The 19,293-nt window shown below is 35.0% G+C and overlaps 1 protein-coding gene across 2 annotated transcripts in view; it reads right to left on the bottom strand.

Moving 5' to 3' along the window:
• Positions 1 to 18,989, bottom strand: part of CD163L1 (CD163 molecule like 1) — a 78,368-nt gene extending 59,379 nt beyond the window's left edge. Inside the window, exons 1-4 of one of the 2 annotated variants that reach the window (XM_003273791.4) lie at positions 18,907 to 18,989; positions 15,948 to 16,040; positions 11,124 to 11,474; positions 10,200 to 10,520 (exon numbers count right to left, since the gene is read on the bottom strand). In XM_003273791.4, the coding sequence (XP_003273839.2) occupies positions 10,200 to 10,520; positions 11,124 to 11,474; positions 15,948 to 16,040; positions 18,907 to 18,937 (796 nt within the window). In that variant the 5' untranslated portion in view covers positions 18,938 to 18,989. The remainder of the gene's footprint in view (positions 1 to 10,199; positions 10,521 to 11,123; positions 11,475 to 15,947; positions 16,041 to 18,906) is intronic. The other variant, XM_003273790.4, reaches the window with a different exon arrangement.
• Between the last annotated feature and the right edge of the window lie 304 nt (positions 18,990 to 19,293).

Below are 19,293 nucleotides of genomic sequence, written 5' to 3'. Positions count from 1 at the left end.
GCTAGCATCATGATGACAGGATCAAATTCACACATAACAATATTAACCTTAAATTTAAATGGGCTAAATGCCCCAATTAAAACACACAGACTGGCGAATTGGATAAAGAGTCAAGACCCATTGGTGTGCTGTATTCAAGAGACCAATCTCACGTGCAAAGACATACATCAACTCAAAATAAAGGGATGGAGGAATATTTACCAAGCAAATAGAAAGCAAAAAAAAGCAGGGATTGCAATCCTAGTCTCTGATAGAAAGACTTTAAACCAACAAAGATCAGAAAAGACAAAGAAGGGCATTACATAATGGTAAAGGGACCAATGCAACAAGTAGAACTAACTATCTCACATATATGAATATATATACACATATATATATACATATACATGTGTATATGTGTATATACATATATGAATATATATAAATATATATATACGTGTGTGTGTGTGTGTATATATATATATATACATATATATGCACCCAATACAGGAGCACCAGATTCATAAAACCAGTTCTTAGAGACCTACAAACAGACTTAGACTTCAACACAATAATAGTGGGAGATTTTAGAGACCTACAAACAGACTTAGACTTCAACGCAATAATAGTGGGAGATTTTAACACCCCACTTCCAATATTAGAAAGATCAATGAGATAGAAAATCAACAAGGATATTCAAGAGTTCAACTCAGCTCTGGACCAAGCAAACCTAATAGATATCTACAAAACTCTCCACAGCAAATCAACAGAATATACATTTTTCTCAGCACCACATAGCACTTATTCTAAAATCGACCTCATAATTGGAAATAAACACTCCTCAGCAAATGCAAAAGAACAGAAATCATAACAAACAGTCTCTTAGGCCACTGTGCAATCCAATTAGAACCCCAGAATTAAGAAACACACTCAAAACCACACAACTACATGGAAGCTGAACAACCTGCTTCTGAATGACTACTAAGTAAATAACAAAATTAAGGCAGAAATAATGAAGTTCATTGAAACCAATGAGAACAAAGAGACAATGTACCAGAATCTCTGGGACACAGCTAACACAATGTTAAGAGGGAAATTTATAGCATTAAATGCCCACATCAGAAAGCAGGAAAGATCTAAAATTGACACCCTAACATCACAATTAAAAGAACTAGAGAAGGAGAGCAAACAAATTTAGAAGCTAGCAAAAGTCAAGAAATAACTAAGATAAGAGCAAAACTTAAAGAGATAGAGACAGAAAAAAACCTTCAAAAAAACAATCAACCCAGGAGCTGGTTTTTTGAAAAGATTAACAAAATAGATAAACTGCTAGCCAAACTAATAAGAAAGAAAAGAGAGAAGAATCAAATAGACACAATAAAAACTGATAAAGGGGATATCACCACTGATCCCACAGAAATACAAACTACCATCAGAGAACACTATATCCACCTCTACACAAATAAGCTAGAAAGTCTAAAAGATATGGATAAATTCCTGGACACATACACCCTCCCAGGAAGAAGTTGAATCCCTGAATAGACCAATAACAAGTTCTGAAAATGAGGCCCTAATTAATAGCTTACCAACCCAAAAAAGCCCAGGACCAGATGGATTCATAGCCCAACTCTGCCAGAAGTACAAAGAGGATTTGGTACCATTCCTTCTGAAACTATTACAAACAATAGAAAAAGAGGGACTCCTCCCTAACTGAATTTTACCAGGCCAGCCTTATCCTGATTCCAAAACCTGGGAGAGACATGACAAAAAAGGAAATTCCAGGTCAATATCCCTGATGAGCATCAGTGCAAAAATCCTCAATGAAATACTGGCAGACTGAATCCAGCAGCACATCAAAGCTTATCCACCACGATCAAATTGGCTTCATCCCTGGGATGCCAGGCTGGTTCAACATACACAAATCAATAAATGTAATCCATCACATAAACAGAACCAATGACAGAAACCACATTAGTATCTCAATAGATGCAGAAAAGGTCTTCAATATAATTCAACACCCCTTCCTGGTAAAAAAAAAACAACAAAAAAAAAAAAAAAAAAAACTCTAAAGTAGGTATTGATGGAAGACATCTCAAAATAATAAGAGCTATTTATGACAAAACCATAGCCAATATCATACTGAATGGGCAAAAGCTGGAAGCATCCCCTTTGAAAACCAGCACAAGACAAGGATGCCCTCTCTCACCACTCCTATTCAACATAGTGTTGGAAGTTCTGGCCAGGCAAGAGAAAGAAATAAAGGGTATTCAAATAGGAAGAGAGGAAGTCAAATGGTCTTTGTTTGCAGATGACATGATTATATATTTAGAAAACCCCATTGTATCAGTCCAAAAACTCCTTAAGCTGATAAACAACTTCAGCAAAGTCTCAGGATACAAAATCAATGTGCAAAAATCACAAGCATTCCTATACACCAATAATAGACAAACAGAGAGCCAAATCATGAGTGAACTCCCATTCACAATTGCTACTAAGAGAATAAAATACCTAGGAATACAACTTACAAGGGACATGAAGGACCTCTTCAAGGAGAAATACAAACTGCTGCTCAAAGAAATCAGACAGGACACAAACAAATGGAAAAACATTCAATGCTCATGGATAAAAAGATTCAATACTGTGAAAATGGCCATACCACCCAAAGCAATTTATAGATTCAATGCTATTCCTATCAAGCTACCATTGACTTTCTTTACAGAACTAGAAAAAACTACTTTAAAATTCATATGGAACCAAAAAAGAGCCCATATAGCCAAGACAATTCTAAGCAAAAAGAACAAAGCTGAAGGCATCATGCTACCTAACTTCAAAACTACACTACAAGGCAGTAAACAAACCAGCATGGTACTGGTGCCAAAATAGAAATATAGACCAATGGAACAGAACAGAGGCCTCAGAAAGAACATCACACATCTACAACCATCTGATCCTTGATAAACATGACAAAAACAAGCAAAGGGGAAAGGATTCCCTGTTTAATAAATAACGCTGGGAAAACTGCCTAGCCATATGCAGAAAACTGAAACTGGAACACTTCCTTACACTTTATACAAAAACTAACTCAAGATGGATTAAAGACTTAAATGTAAGACCTAAAATCATAAAAACCCTAGAAGAAAACCTAGGCAATACCATTCAGGATATAGGCAGGTGCAAAGACTTTATGACTAAAACACCAAAAGCAATGGCAACAAAAGCCAAAATTGACAAATAGGATCTAATTAAACTACAGAGGTTCTGCTCTGCAAAAGAAGTGAACAGAGTGAACAGGCAACCTACAGAATGGGGGAAAATTTTTGCAATCTCTCCATCTGACAAAGGGCTAATATCCAGAATCTACGAGGAACTTAAACAAGTTTACAAGAAAAAAAAAAAAAAAACCCATCAAAAAGTGGGCAAAGGATGTGAACAGACACTTCTCAAAAGAAGACATTTATGCAGCCAACAAACATTTGAAAAAAAGCTCATCATCTCTGGTCATTAGAGAAATGCAAACCAAAACCACAACGAGATACATCTCACACCAGTTAGAATGGCGATCATTTAAAACCCTGGAAACAACAGATGCTGGCGAGGACGTGGAGATGTAAATTAGTTCAATCATTGTGGAAGACTGGTGATTCTTCAAGGGTCTAGAACTAGAAATACCATTTGACCCATCAATCCCATTACTGGGTAAATACCCAAAGATTATAAATCATTCTATTATTAAAACATATGCACACATATGTTTATTGCAGTATTATTTACAAAAGCAAAGATTTGGAACCAACCCAAATGCCCATCAATGACAGACTGGATAAAGGAAATGTGGCACATATACACCATGGAATACTATGCAGCCATAAAAAAAGAATGAGTTCATGTTCTTTGCAGGGACATGGATGAAGGTGGAAACCATCATTCTCAGCAAATTAACACAAGAACAGAAAACCAAACACCACATGTTCTCACTCATAAGTGGGAGTTGAACAGTGAGAACAGATGAACACACAGAGGGGAACATCAGACATTTGGGCGTGTCTGGGAATGGGGGGCAAGGGGAGGGAGAACATTAGGACAAATACCTAATGCATGTGGGGTTTAAAACCTAGATGACAGGTTGATAGGTCAGCCAATCACCATGGCACATGTATATCTATGTAACAAACCTGAATGTTCAGCACATATATCCCAGAACTTAAAGTAAAAATAAATAAATAAATAATAAAAAGGACTTTGGAGACTTGGGAGAAAGGGTGGGAGGTGGGTAAGGGATAAAAACTACACATTGGACACAGTGTACACTGCTCAGGTGATGGGTGCACCAAAATCTGAGAAATCACTACTAAAGAACTTATTCATGTAACCAAACACCACCTGTTCCCCCAAAACCAGGTTGATAGGTACAGCAAACCACCCTGGCACATGTATACCCGTGTAACAAACCTGCACGTTCTGTACATGTATACCAGAACTTAAAAAAATAAATAAATAAATAAATAAATAAATAAATAAATAAATAAAATAAAAAGACAGAGTGGTTGAATGGATTAAGAAAAAACACAGTCCAAATACATGCTGCTTACAAGGCACTCACTTCTTTAGTTTTAGGACACACATAGGCTGAAAATAGAGATGGAAAAATATATTTCATGTAAATGGCAACCAAAAGTGAGCCAGAGCATCTATGCTTATATCTGACAAAACAGATTTAAGTCCAAAATTGTAAAAAGAGACAAAGAAGTCCATTATATAATGATAAAGGGGTTAATTCATCAAGAGGATATAACAAGAAAAAATATACATGAGCCTCTGTCAAAGCACCTAAACATAGAAAGTAAACATTAAGAGATTGAAAGGGAGAAGTAGACAGTAATACATAATAGTAGGGATTTTAATACTCCACTTTCAAAAATGGACAGATAATTCAAACAGAAAATCAATAAGGAAATAGTGGACTTGAACAACACTATAGACTAAAGGAACCTAACAGACATATATGTAACATTCCATCGAAAGTAGCAGAATATAGCTTCTTTTAAAGGGCATGAAATATACATTCACTTTCAGTGTTCTTTAGATGGCATGTATTCACACCGTTTGCCCAGTAGATTCTGAAGACCAGAACTCATTGATAAAAATCATGGAAAGATAACCCATGTTTATGGATTAAAATAATTAATATTGTTAAAATGTTCATTCTACCTCAAAAGACCTACAGATACTGTATTGCATGCTTAAAAGCAGCTATGAAGGTGGATACTATGTTAAATGTTCTTACCATCAAAAAATTAATAATAAAAGGAGTGGGAAGATACTTTGGGAGGTGATGCATATTCTTATGGCCTTGATAGTGGTGATGGTTTCATGGGCTTACAGTTTTTCTCAAACTCATCAGGTTGTGTATACTAAATATGTACAGCTTTTTACATGTCCAACAAACTTATTTGAGGGCTTTAATAAAATGATAAAGGCAGATCAGATAGCAAGAATTTGACAATGTCATACTTGCAAATGTGATTCTTGTTCAGTGAACATGACAATCCATTCCCCTCATGTAGGTATCCTTCCAAGTTATAGAGGTTTCAGATTGTCTGTATTTAATGGTACTGGTCAATGATTAATCATAACTTACTTCCCTTGCCTCTTTTGCTCTTAGTTAAGTCTCATCAAGCATATTATACAATTATATAATAAATTTCCTATGAAGAGTGTATATTCTGACCAATTTTCCAAAACATTCTAGCCTACTTGGTAGTTATATTGCTAATTGCAAAACAATAATTTGAAGCTTTATTTATATGTCATTGTATTATAAATTTAGTAACAGATAAATCCTGCTGAATCAGATAATTTCTGGTTGCCCTTGGCAAAACTGGGTTTCTGTAACTGAAAAATCTATAACTGAAGTCAAACTACTTTAAATAAAACCATAAAATCCTAGCTATTTTGATTGCCAAGATATCCCCTTTATGGTTTTAACTATCATCCAGAAACTATAATAAGGAGTAAAATTAGAGAATATATTTTATTTAGCTACATAACATAGTCAATTGTACTGATAAAAAAATATTTTAAAAAGTCAGTGGAATCTATTTAGTATGAAATATACATTCACTTTCAATATTCTTTAGATGGATATCATTTGCTCAGTAGATTATTAGTTCCTTGAGGATAAAATATGTAACACATACCTTTTTCTTATTTTTCACAGAAATAATAATAATTATTTCTCATTGTGTCTAGTACACAACAAGAAAAAGCCCTAGAAAAATCATCTCTTTGTCACTTATCACTTATCTGTTTAGTTCCTTTCTCCACTCAGAGTAGTGTTCTCCCACTGTAAGCCAGTATTTTGATACGATTTACCAGCTTCTGGACTAAAGCCCCCTTCCTCACTTCTTCATTCTCCCATTCAGCTGTACTGTATCAAACCTAGACTTGACTTCCCTTTGTTCTCTTTTGTTTCTGTACCTATAAACCACCCTCATCATTACTACTTGCTTTCAACTAGCTGTAATTTTGGCAAGAATTTGATACTCTATTTTGCACTTTTGGGGACATTTGTGGTTACTTAAACGTAGTGAAAATATAAAACTAACTTTTGCTAATTCTGCTGCTGATGTTCCTTTCACAGATCCCAGGTAGCTGGAAGAAATAAATAAATTATGTTTGCAGATTTAAGTAATCCAATCAAACTAGTCTATAAGCATCAATACCAAAGTAAAAATATAAATAACAAATTATTTAATCCGAGTTTCTTCTACATAACCGACTTTTAAAAATGAAATTATATATACAATATTGTGTTATGTGCCAAAATTGTTGAACATAATCAGAAGATATGTGTAGCAAAGTTTAATAAACAAGAAAAAACTATGTAAAATAAAGGGTATTATCTCAAATTTGAAATTGTAACTGGATGCTTTTATCTTCCCCGTTGCGTCGTGAGGAGAAAGTTTTTCAAACCATGTAACAATGAAAACATATTTTAGGTTAAATAATAGAATTCTTAGGGGCTATTATGACATTTAAAAATAAAAATAAAATGTCCACCTCAGTAGGCATTACTGGAAATTATCAAAAATGTTTTAAGAATTTCCTTGGATTTGTCTTTATAGAAAATTTATAAACCACAAAAACATATCTGTCCAGATTCCTCTAAAATCTCCCAAGATTTTATCAATTGCAAAGGCCTCAAGCACTACTGATATGCTGGTACTAAATTTACATCTCTAATTCAGACATTTCTTCTGAGAATTTCCAGTGGGAATATCCACCTACATATCTTCCAAGTACCTCAAAAATGTTCTAACACTCTTAGCATCTTTCTTTTAAATGATACTACTAGCTACAAGGCTGTACACATAAGAAATTTGGGAAAAATTCTTACCCTTCTTTCTTTCTCACCTCTTTTTTCACTTCTCTTGGTACTATCAAAGCTGCTGTGTAAATATAACTCCAATCCATCCACTTATCTCTATCTTAACTATTTTAGCCCTAGTCAAACCACTATTGTGTCTTACCTGACCTCCTTCAGGGTCTTCTTAACTTCTGTCTCTGCATCCAACCTTGGCTCTCAAAAGCTATTCTTCATTAGTTAGTCCACATGATATTTTAATAATCAAATTTTATCATGGTAATTATCTGCATAAAACCCTTCAAAGAATACCCTTGGCTATTAAAATAAAGTCTAAAACTCTTGCCATAACTCCCCAGTCTCTGAGTACGAGCCCTCAGCTTCATCAACTATCACTCAACCTTCCTCATTAAGTTGCAGCTACTCCAGTGTTTTCTCTACCCTGGGAGGCCACCAAGTCCTTTCTTACTTCAGGAGAATTGGGTTTCTCCCTTTGAAATACTGTTTGTTGAAAAACTGCTTTTAACACCTCAGATTTCAGTAAAGCCAATTCTAAAGACTTACATTAAGTGAGTCATCCTATTAAATAATCTGATACTAATTTGTATCTTTATTTCAAAACATTTATTGGAGTTTACAAACCTGTAGATGTTTGTAGAAGAAAAAATAGAAGAAATTAGAAGCCTTTACAGAAGGTTCTAAGCACTCTTCCTGACTTTGAACTACTCCAAGACTTTAAGTTGTTTCAGATTATTATTCACTTGTTGTAAGAACTCTGTCAGCCAGTAGGAGACAGATCACCTAGAAATTAAAGAACTTTGCATCGTCCTGAAATTCTAAACATAAAAAAATGATAGGGAGGAATTGGATTTTAAGACTAAGAACAAAGATTTATCATATTTTCTATGCCTCTTCACCTCCCCGAGTTTCTAATAAATTAACCAGTTAAAAAGTAAACATGTATAGATCACCTAAAATTGCGAAAACTATGCCAATTGTTAGGAATAAATAAAGTTAAAATAATTCCCATCCCTCTGGTATTAGCATATTTGAGAGAAGGTGAGAAATTAAATAACTAAAATGTTATTAGCACATGAAGAATTAGGACAGAGCGCCGTCATAACATATGAATAGGACATGTTTATATTTGGGGAAGGCTTCCCTGAGGAAGTGCTCTTTAAGATGATGTTAATGGATAACCAAATTTAGCTAAGAGAAATGAAGGAGGAAGAGTGCTTTTCTACCTAGAGGAACAGAATGTCTCAGTGTTCTGAGGTGGGACGGAAAATATCACATACATTAAAGAACACAGCAGAGATCAAGCAGAAAACAGGAGAGAGTAGCAACATCTTGTAGATAATAAGAAATTTCCTATATGACTTTAAGATCCACTAAATGTGCTTCAAAAAACATCACTTCAGCTGCAGTGTGGAGAATGGATTTGAAGGTGTTTGTAATGACTGCAGAGAGGCCACTGGGGAGAAGTCGTTGCTTTCTGTAGTGACTTCTTAGAGGTGGTGAGTGATTGTTGCTTGGTTTACATTGATAGTAATGAAAATGGTGAAAAGAAGCCACATTCTTCAGCCGGGTGCGGTGGCTCATGGCTGTAATCTCAGCACTTTGGGAGGCTGAGGCGGGCATATCACAAGGTGAGGAGATCGAGATCAGCCTGGCCAATATGGTGAAACACTGCCTCTACTAAAAAATACTTTAGCCGGGCGTGGTCGCGGGTGCCTGTAGTCCCAGATATTCGGGAGGCTGAGGCAGGAGAATAGCTTGAACCCAGGAGGCGGGGGTTGTAGTGAGTCGAGATAACGCCATTGCACTCCAGCCTGGGCAACAGCCTGGGCAACAGAATGAGACTCCGTCCCCCACCCCCCTAAAAAAAAAGCCACATCTAAAACTATTTAAGTAGTATAATCATTTCCATCTGGTGATGTAATGAATGCAGTGTGCTAACAGAGAAATGAAGGACTTAAAATTGATCCCCTAGTTGAACAACGAGAACGCATAGACACAGGGCGGGGAATATCACACACTGGGTCCCGTCGCGGGGTCGGGGGCTGGCGGAGGGATAGCATTAGGAGGAATACCTAATGCAAATGATGACTTGACGGGTGCAGCAAACCAACATGGCATATGTATACCTATGTAACAAACCTGCACGTTGTGCACATGTACCCTAGAACTTAAAGTATAAAAAATAAGTGATCCCTTAGATTTCTGACTTGAACAATCAAGTGGATAGTAATGCTATTTACCAAGCTTAGGAAGATTAGATGATGAGTAAACAAGGATAATAAGCTTACTTTTGGAAACGTTAAGGTTCAGGCACATTTTGGACCCTTCGTAGGCACATGGATATATGTATCTAGAGCTCTTAGGAGGTGTCTGGTGTGGAATTTTAGTTGAAGCTAGGAAAGTAAATTGCTAAGGGAAGAGTATAGCGAGAGATTAGGGACTTAGTCCTGATGAAATCTAAGTTTGGTAGCTGGAAAGAATTAGTAAAGTGGGGAAACTAGACTAAGAATGAGTGACCTCAGAGAAAGAAGGGAAAAATATGATATTGTGTCAAGAAGTTATTTGAAAAAGATTTTTAGAAAAAAGATTTGATCGGCCTATGGAATACTGCTGAGTGATCAGAAATATTAAAATTCAAAATGTGCTTTAGATTTGTTAGGAAGAGCAGTTTTAGGAAAAGTGTTTAGGAAAACTCCAGAATGGAGCGATTTCAGGGGTAACAAAAATTTGTTATAACCAGAGAAAATTCCTCTCCAGAGAATGACCTTTTTATTTCCATACATACTGTTTCTAAACAAATTGTTCCTTTCTTCTACATGATGTCTTGGGTTCTTACCATAACAAGTTAATGTGACATCCTCATTGTGACTGCAGTCATGATTTCCCCATCCACGATGTCTGCAATTCCAGAGTGCCAACTCATTCCCCTGGCATGCAATGTCATCCAGCCAAATGGGGCTCAATACAGCAGGGCTATTAACAACTCCAGAAGAAATAAAAGAAGATGGACATCCTAGTTGCCTGCACACCACGGCAGCAGTATTCAAGTTCCACCCATCATCACATATAGTCCCCCACCTTTCTTGGAATTTCACCTCCACTCTCCCTGAACAGGAGTTGTTTCCATCCACTAGCCTCAAACCCAGATTGGCATCACCTACGAGAAAGACAAGCAGACATAGGAAAACTGATTCAACTTTGAGCCTGAAATAAAATCAAAAGGATACATAGAAGATAGCCCTGTTATGAATGAAGTTACCAAAAATAAAAAAAATAACTGAAAATACTTATAGGAGGGGTATGTGAGGCTTTTTTCTAAACACAAATACACAAACAAAAAAAAATCCTAGGTGAAAAAATCAATCACTAACATGATATTCTTTATCATTTTGCTTTAATTTTATACCTCATTTTTCAGAAAATATTTGTTCTGTTAGTGTACCTGGTACATGAAAAAAGGCACTTAAATCAAAGCTATCCCTGCTCCCAACCTTCTTCATTTCTTTCTAAACTCAATTATAGTTATGATAAAGATATTACATTGGTAACTGTAATGCATTCTCTCTCTCTCTCTCTTTCTCTCTCCATTTCTTTCTAAACTCAGTTATAATTATAAAAAGAAAAGCAATTAGACATTACTTTGGAAATAAGAGAAGGGTAGAATATATAAAATATTTTCTACACCTCCCAGAGGGACACTATTAAAGTCAAAATAGAAACCCCTACCTTCCAGCAGATGATTCCTGAGGGTAGGTCTTACCTTGCCTTCCTACTCTAGTTAGACTCTTACCATAACAGTTCACACCAACATCTTCTCCATGATAACAGTTATGGGTTCCCCATTCCCGGTGTTGACATTCCCAGAGAGCTGACTCATTTCCATAACAGGAAACGTCATCAAGCCAAATTTTTCCATGTCTAGTCACGGCTTGTCCAAAACGAAACATGGCGAAAGAAAATGGACATCCAAGCTGTTTGCACACGACAATTGAGGCAGTAGTGTTCCACCCGTCATCACACACAGTTCCCCACTGTCCCTGGAATTTCACCTCCACTGTCCCAGAACAGGGACCGTCTCCGTTGACCAGCCTCAACTCCAAATCTGTTCCATCTGCAAGAAAGACAGAAACACACATTAGAGATGGCAAAGATTAGAAGGCAGAAATAATATAAGTAGGTGAGATGGATGATGATCATTTAGCTTAAATGTTATTAGAACTTAGAAAGAAAATAAAAACGAGAAAATTTGAAGTGAGAAGCTTTAATTTTTCATGATAGAGAACTAGAGACCACGTTGCAGCATAGTTTTGCTTTGAATTGTAATGTGAAAATAAAAAGAAGGGAAAGAAATTTTTCCTTTCTATGCAATTCCCACCAATATAAACCACAGAAAAGGTAAGGTTGGCTGTTTTGCAGGCAGAATGAAAGAAAGTCCCTTGGCTAGTCAGTTTCAAAATAATCTGTATCTGAGGATTCCACCTCACATTTTTGAAGATGTTTTATATACTTAATAATTGAAAACATCTTGTAAGGTTGACATAATAATTTTCTACTCAATAAAATCTACAGCATTAAATACTTTTGAGTATTTATATCCTCAGATGTTTTAAATACATTCTACAATAGGCCTTGCAGGAGGAGAAGACCTAGTCATCCGTGATTGTAATATGTTATTCCACCTTCTCTAATCAACAGCTATGTGGATCACAGGTAGACAACCGCTTCAGAAAAGGTCAGTCCTTCAGATGACCATTGACTACTCATATTCCCATCTTAAAAACTTGAAATAAGTAAAATGGATTTTAAAAAATCCTAGGTGAAAAAATCAATTTAAAACAAGTGAAGTTAATATTAACCCAAATCTACTTGTAAGCCAAAATTTTGAGGAAAAGACAGTAAAAATTTAAATGGGAAACCAATGTGAAGGCAGAAAATTTTAAAGCAACCATGACTTTTCAGTGTAAAACTTTATGGTGAATTCTGTGCATATGATGATGATGAGAGGGTGTGTTAGTAAAAAGAGCAAGTGAGCCAAAGGGACAAAGAGAAGCAATAAGGAGGAAGAAAAAGATGAAAAAAGAGAAAGAAAGAGAAGGAGAGAGGAAGAGACAGAAAGAGAGAGACAGAGACAGAGAGAGAGAGAGAAACAGGGAGAGAGAATACAATAGAAAAGGCTTCCCAGTTCTGAGTTTCAGTACACAATGGCTCAGTGAGAATACATTTTTCACAAGAGATAACAATATCCTTTCTGAAAGTGGATTGTGAGTTAACCATAAGTCTTCATTCAGTGTGGTCTTGCCTATAATATACTCATGAGAATAACTAGAAATTTTGGTTTCCTTATATTTCTCAGTTCCTAGTGCTGCTACTGTTTCCTATTTCTTTCTATACATACATTTTTCTTTTTAGTTGAAATGTGTGTGAGGGACATTCTAATGCCTGTGCCCATATCATATAACTCTTAAGTCTAATGAAAGCTCTTAAAAATGTAGTTGATACACACACACACGAATATATATTCTAATATGATTGATATTTGCCATTTCTATTTTTTCAATATACTGATTAAGGTGTTTTTTTCAACATGTACATTAGAATTTCTACTAATTTTTAGACATACCAAATTTCTACCAAAGTGTGATAAAAATTATTAAAGAAAACTTGATAAATTAAGAACTTCTATTCTTCAAAATACACTATATAAAAAGTGAGAAGTCACAAATGTGAAGAATATATTAGCAACATATATTATGACTATGGACTAGTATCTAGATTATATTTTTTAAATATATATATTTAGAAAAATAAGCAAAATGGGCAAATGACTTGAACAGATATTTCACAGAAGAAAACAAAAGGCATGACCATTAAATACAAGGAGAAATGCCTAAACTTAATAGTCTTTAGGAAATTGAAAATTAAGATAAAAAGATACAGCTTTATACTCTCTTGATTGGCAAACATTTAGAACTCTGAATATTTAAAATATGAGTGAGGATATGAGTCATTGAAAATATATACACATTGCTGGCGGAATTCATCCTATCTGGTAAAGTTGAAAACATCCACATCCCAGAACCTGGTAATTCTACTCCTACCTATAGACCCTAGTAAACTCCCATGAATCTGCACCAGAGACATATTTATAGCAGAACGTTTAACAATAGTAATGAAAAATCCAAATAACTATTGACAGGATAATAGATAAATTCATTGGGAATATTTATTTATACAAGATAATACATTTTACTTAATGAAAACTGAAATAATTATAGCCATTGCAACAGCAGAGATGAAGCTTAGAAATATAATATTGAAAGATAAAAGCAAGTCCCAGAACACTAAATGCAGTTTGATATGTTATAAAGCTTAAAATAAGCAAAACTAAACAATACATTATTTATGCATCTATATCTATCATATTATTAGAAAGTATTGTATTATTAAAAAGTAAGGTGGTGAGAAATGCACAATTCAGGATAGACATTATCTCTGGTGGGGTTGGAAGGTAGGTGGAAGAGAAGAGGAAAACATATGTAGAAAAAAGTGATTGATAAAAATCCAGTTTCCTGGTTGAGGGATGGATTTATGTGTGCCATTACATTATGCTTAATGATTTGCATATATGTTATAAAATGGCCATTTTTGTCTAATCAAATACAACATTAAACAGCCAGAAATTTAAAGCATTTTAAAAAGCAAACACATTAATCAAAAATATTTGTAACTGGACAAGAACCAATACTATTTTGGAGTATATAAAGATATAGTAATATTATCTATGATTAAACAGAAATAAGAAAATTGCACAAATAAAGTAAGCATTCAGTTAAAATAATCATTTGAATACCATGATTAAATCTCAACAGCATTTAAAATGTTAATTTAGCCCAGATGCCATGGCTCATGTCTGTAATTTCAACACTTTGAAAGGCAGAGGTGGGAGGACTGCTTGAGGCCAGGAGTTCCAGATAGGCCTGGACAACATAGTCAGACCCTATTTGTACAAAAAATTTTTTAATTAGCTGGGTATAGTGACACACATCTGTAGCTGCACTCCAGCCTGGCTGACAGAGTGAAACTCTGTCTCTTTAAAAAAAAAAGAATCTACTTTAACAACAATAAAATTTTATTTAAACTACAAATTTGGCACTAATGAAAAATATAGAAAATAATGGAACACCTTAAAAATGACAATTTCTGTGTCAGATCTATGAAATGTAATATATTTGAAAAATTATTGAAATACAAAGCAACTAAATAACTTCAATAATCACTCATAAGGTCTTATTAAAATCTATTTGGGTATATCCAAATGATGGAAAACTACACAGCCAATAAAACAAGGTATCATAAGGGATAAGTGATAAAATAAAAATGTTAAAGAACTATATAGGTAATAACCAATATATAAAATATAATGCAAAATTTTCTTAAAACATTATTATAAAAAATGCCACAAATTGGTATTTTAAACAATAGTGTTTTTCTCTGGATGTTAATATATTAACAAATATATATTTTTATTTATTTTATTTTTTATTTTTTATTATTATTATTTTTATTATACTTTAAGTTCTAGGGTACATGTGCACAACGTGCAGGTTTGTTACATATGTATACATGTGCCGTGTTGGTGTGCTGCACCCATTAACTTGTCATTTACATTAGGTATTTCTCCTAATGCTATCCCTCCCCCTTCCCCCTACCCCATGACAGGCCCTAATGTGTGATGTTCCCCACCCTGTGTCCAAGTGATCTCATTGTTCAATTCCCACCTATGAGTGAGAATATATGGTGTTTGGTTTTCTGTCCTTGTGATAGTTTGCTCAGAATGATGGTTTCCAGCTTCATCCATGTCCCTACAAAGGACATGAACTCATCCTTTTTCATGGCCGCATAGTATTCCATGGTATATAACACATATATATTTTAAATTGTATTTAATTCTTTGATTTCTGTATCTTGTAAGCTTTTATTAACCTATTTTTCTATTTGCAAAAATACAATATCCATATTTTTTCAATAAGACATTTTATGTTTGGAAACTATCTTTATCTTTTTTCTTTTTTTCTGAGATGGAGTCTTGCTCTGTCACCCAGGCTGGAGTGTAGGGGCATGATCTCGGCTCACTACAACCTCCACCTCCTGGGTTCAAGCAATTCTCCCACTTCAGCCCCCCAAGTTGCTGGGGTTACAGGTGCACACCACCACACCTGGCTAATTTTTGTATTTTTAATACAGATGTGGTTTCACTATGTTGGCCAGGCTAGTCTCGAACTCCTGACCTCAGGTGATCTTCCTGCCTTGGCCTCCCAAAGTGCTGAGATTACAGGCCTGAGCCACAGTGCCCGGCGGAATTTGGAAATTATCTTTATCTGAAGAAGAAAAATGTCAACGAAAAATTTAATATGAAATGCATAAAAATAATTTGGACACCTTTATTTACAGGGTATAGCTATTGAAGGTCCAACATTATTTTTATATGTTCTATTTCCCTCAAAATATGCATTTAGGGTAGTGAGTAGGGGAAAGGTAGGATAGAGGATTGTAAGCCCAAAAGTTATCATCCATCAGAACTCACTAAAACTGCTGATGAGAAAGCAGGAATTCAGGAGCAGGATGCAAGTTACTACAGCAGAGAAAAGGTTCTGATGACAGCAGCATCTTCCAAAATCTGGAGAAACAAAATATAGCAGGGTAGAATTTCATGTCTTTCTAAGAAATGTTAGATGACCTCAATGACTTAAACCCAAAATAAAATAGAAGGAGTAAGATGAATTATTCTTCCACCTGTCAAGGATACCGCACAAGAAAGTCCTTTTCCCAGGAAAATGCACAGGACTAGCTCCTGTTTGTGATGGAAAGGCACCAAATGATTTGTAACAGGGCAGATATTTTAGCACGTGATTCACTGAAAAATTGCATTCTATGTCCAAATATATTTTGTGGCTGTTTGGGGTAATTGATTACCATTTTGGGTTATTGAGTAATTTTTACTTCTCAACTCTTTGACTAACCCTCTCCTCAGTTTTACTATTGTTTTTCCTCCTAACATTATCCCCCTACTTTGTTCATTCATTTGCTCCTTTACTGAGTATGACATATGTACCAGATCTTGTGCTTCATGATGGGAATAGAGGAATGAATAAGAGTTCTTGCCTGCATTCCACTCAGTGGCTTGTGACTGGAATGTACAAGCAAATCAACATCTGGTGGTCACTATAATAACTGCTGATTGAGCTCATGATTATTTACCAAAGCTATCCACTTTTCTTCAGGGTCACTGTTTTATTATTCCTACAGAATCTTGTCACTTCCTCACTTCTCCCTATCTTTTCAGTCACGCTCAGTTGTGCATCTAATAAAGTTTATGCTACATGTGTGGGGAAAGAATGAATTGAGATAGGCAGGAGGAATACACAAGCGAAGGAGTTGAGAATTTATTCTGAGAGTTATTTGGAGACTATAAAGAATTTAATCATGGTATAATAAATAAAATTTACATTATAGAAAGATTATTTTAAAGGCAGGTGGGATGATTAATTCACAGGGGTAAATAAATGTATAAGAAATACTTAAAAATAATATTTATCATCCTGTTTACTTGAGGGGTATGTAACAGCTGTAACTGTTAGAGAACTATCTTAAATAGTATTTTCATTAGTATCTTATGGAAAAGATGAAGTCAGAGTTAAATTGAGCATGTGTAATCCCAGACAACAAAAAACAAAAACCCTAAGAGGACAGAAGGAACAGTACCCATCGGGGAAAGGCCGATGCTGCTTGGGCTACGCAAAAGCAGAGACAGAAGGTGCAACCTGCTTTGGTGGACATCTTTAGTTTTTCAAATGATGCTTTGAAACTAAAATGGATCCCGGGCACTTCTCTAAGAGAAGTAATCCCAAGTGAGTTTGGCAACAGTCAGTAACAACCATAGAGGAGACGTTATTATTACAATTATCATCAGTCACATCCATCATTCTTGGAAAATGTACCCAAATCAAGAGAAAACCCTCCCTATAGAACCAAACAGGGAGAAATAAGTGTGGAATGGGCAATTAGTGTGCCAATTTCCTTCTTTTCCATCTTGTCCAAAACACTTTAAGTTGGTCTTCTTTTTTCTCTTCTTTCTTTTATTCCTAATAAGAATATTTAGTTCCATCAAACCTCATGTGTAGGATTATCCTAGGAAGCCATTTCCTCTGCCTAAATCCTTCCAGGAAACTGAGTGCCCATTTGTAAGAATGGTTAGAGCTAAAGATGAACTATAAAGAAAAAAGAATAGTTAGTAAGCTCTGACACCAACACAATCAAGATCTGATGAACGTGAACAAATAGTGCAGTAGGAAAGTCTTGAGAAGGAGAACTATTAAAGTATAATTGCCAGAACTTGTGACCCTCTATATATCTAATACCACCTCACCAATTCAAGACCTTCATCTTTCCCATTCCTTTTCTAATTACATACATGGCAGACAGCATATTGAAAGTTAAATAATATTATCTTTTAAGTAACACACATGAATTATGAAGAACTGTAATTCATTAAGATGAGCCTTGCTAGATAGAAGGCAGCCAAGCTCCTCAAACTGTAGAAAGCCTTTTTCAAAAAGGAGGCTTTGAAAAATATCAGAACTTCTGGTTTTCTAGAAATGTGCTAGTCTTTAATCATAAGCAAAATAGTTACAAAATATTAAGTTGACTTGTAGTAATTGCACTGAGGAATGGCACAGAGACACAGTGCCAACAGAAGTAGCACTGCATTTTCAAAAGCCTCAATCCTATTTAGGAGTTATAAGTCCCAAATACAGCAAAAACCTCCCTTCGTGATTCTTTATTTCCATGAAATGTCTATGAAGTGCAAGTTGAAAGGTTACTACTAATTTCAGATGTGCTCTGAAATACTTCTTAGCCATATATTCCTTTCTTAGTCCTTACTCTTTAGGGTCCATCAAAGACTTGTTCTTTGTTTTTTATCATAATGTCTTCTTATTTATTTGCTTCATTAAAATTTATAGCAGAAAGATCAAGGGCTCAGATTTAGCTGGTCTTGAATTTAAATTACACTTTAGATTCTACTATATGACCTTACATAAGTCAGTTAGTCCTTATAAGTCTTCATTTTCCATCTACCAATGGAGACAATAATATCTATAAAACAGGTTACATGTGTGAATTAAATTGAAATGACCTAAAGCATTTACTGTAGTACCTGGCACTTGATAACAATAAGTTTCTAATTTATCCCTTCTTTCTATTAGTCCACAACTTCATATCCTTGTGTGACTTCTAATCTCCAGTCTTTATAATTCATTTTCTGTTTACTTTATTAATGTTTTCCTCCTTTCTTGGATTTCAATTTTGCCTCCAATATTGCTGCTACTCTAAGTTCCACAAAACTTTCCAATTTTTTTATATTTCTCATGTCCTGTTTTCTTTTTACCTTAATACATAATATTTATATCTGTCTGTTGTTACACATATTCTTACTATACCCACCATCTCCCAAACGGCAGAGCAAAATAAAAGCAAACCCTTACCAACATGCCACGAGTTTTGAGCCAGCATCATTATGGGACTATCTCTCCCTGAGTCCTGATTTAACTCCTGGGTCCTCTTATATATAATCTCAGAAGTGTACTCATGAGGTGAAAACAGATCTGCTATTTGGAAATACTGTAAAATTGAGTTCATAGTTCTCCAAAGGGGAAGTCATTATAAAAGCTGAGGTTGTTTTTTCTTTGCTACTTCCTTATCACGTTAGGATATGGAAAACAAAGGAAGTTAAATAATATGCCTGGAAAGTCTCACAGAATAAAGGGAACTGTAAATTGCCACTCTAAATTTTCAAAAAGACTCATGTTTCACATTAAAAAATTTTGGTCTATAAATGTGATCTTGTAAGCATAGTTTTATAGATATTTATC

The sequence above is a fragment of the Nomascus leucogenys genome, chromosome 23 (assembly GCF_006542625.1).
Source record: "Nomascus leucogenys isolate Asia chromosome 23, Asia_NLE_v1, whole genome shotgun sequence".
Classification (NCBI taxonomy): domain Eukaryota; kingdom Metazoa; phylum Chordata; class Mammalia; order Primates; family Hylobatidae; genus Nomascus; species Nomascus leucogenys.
The sequence above is the reverse complement of the archived record's forward strand: the minus strand, read 5'-3'. Positions and strand labels throughout refer to the sequence as shown.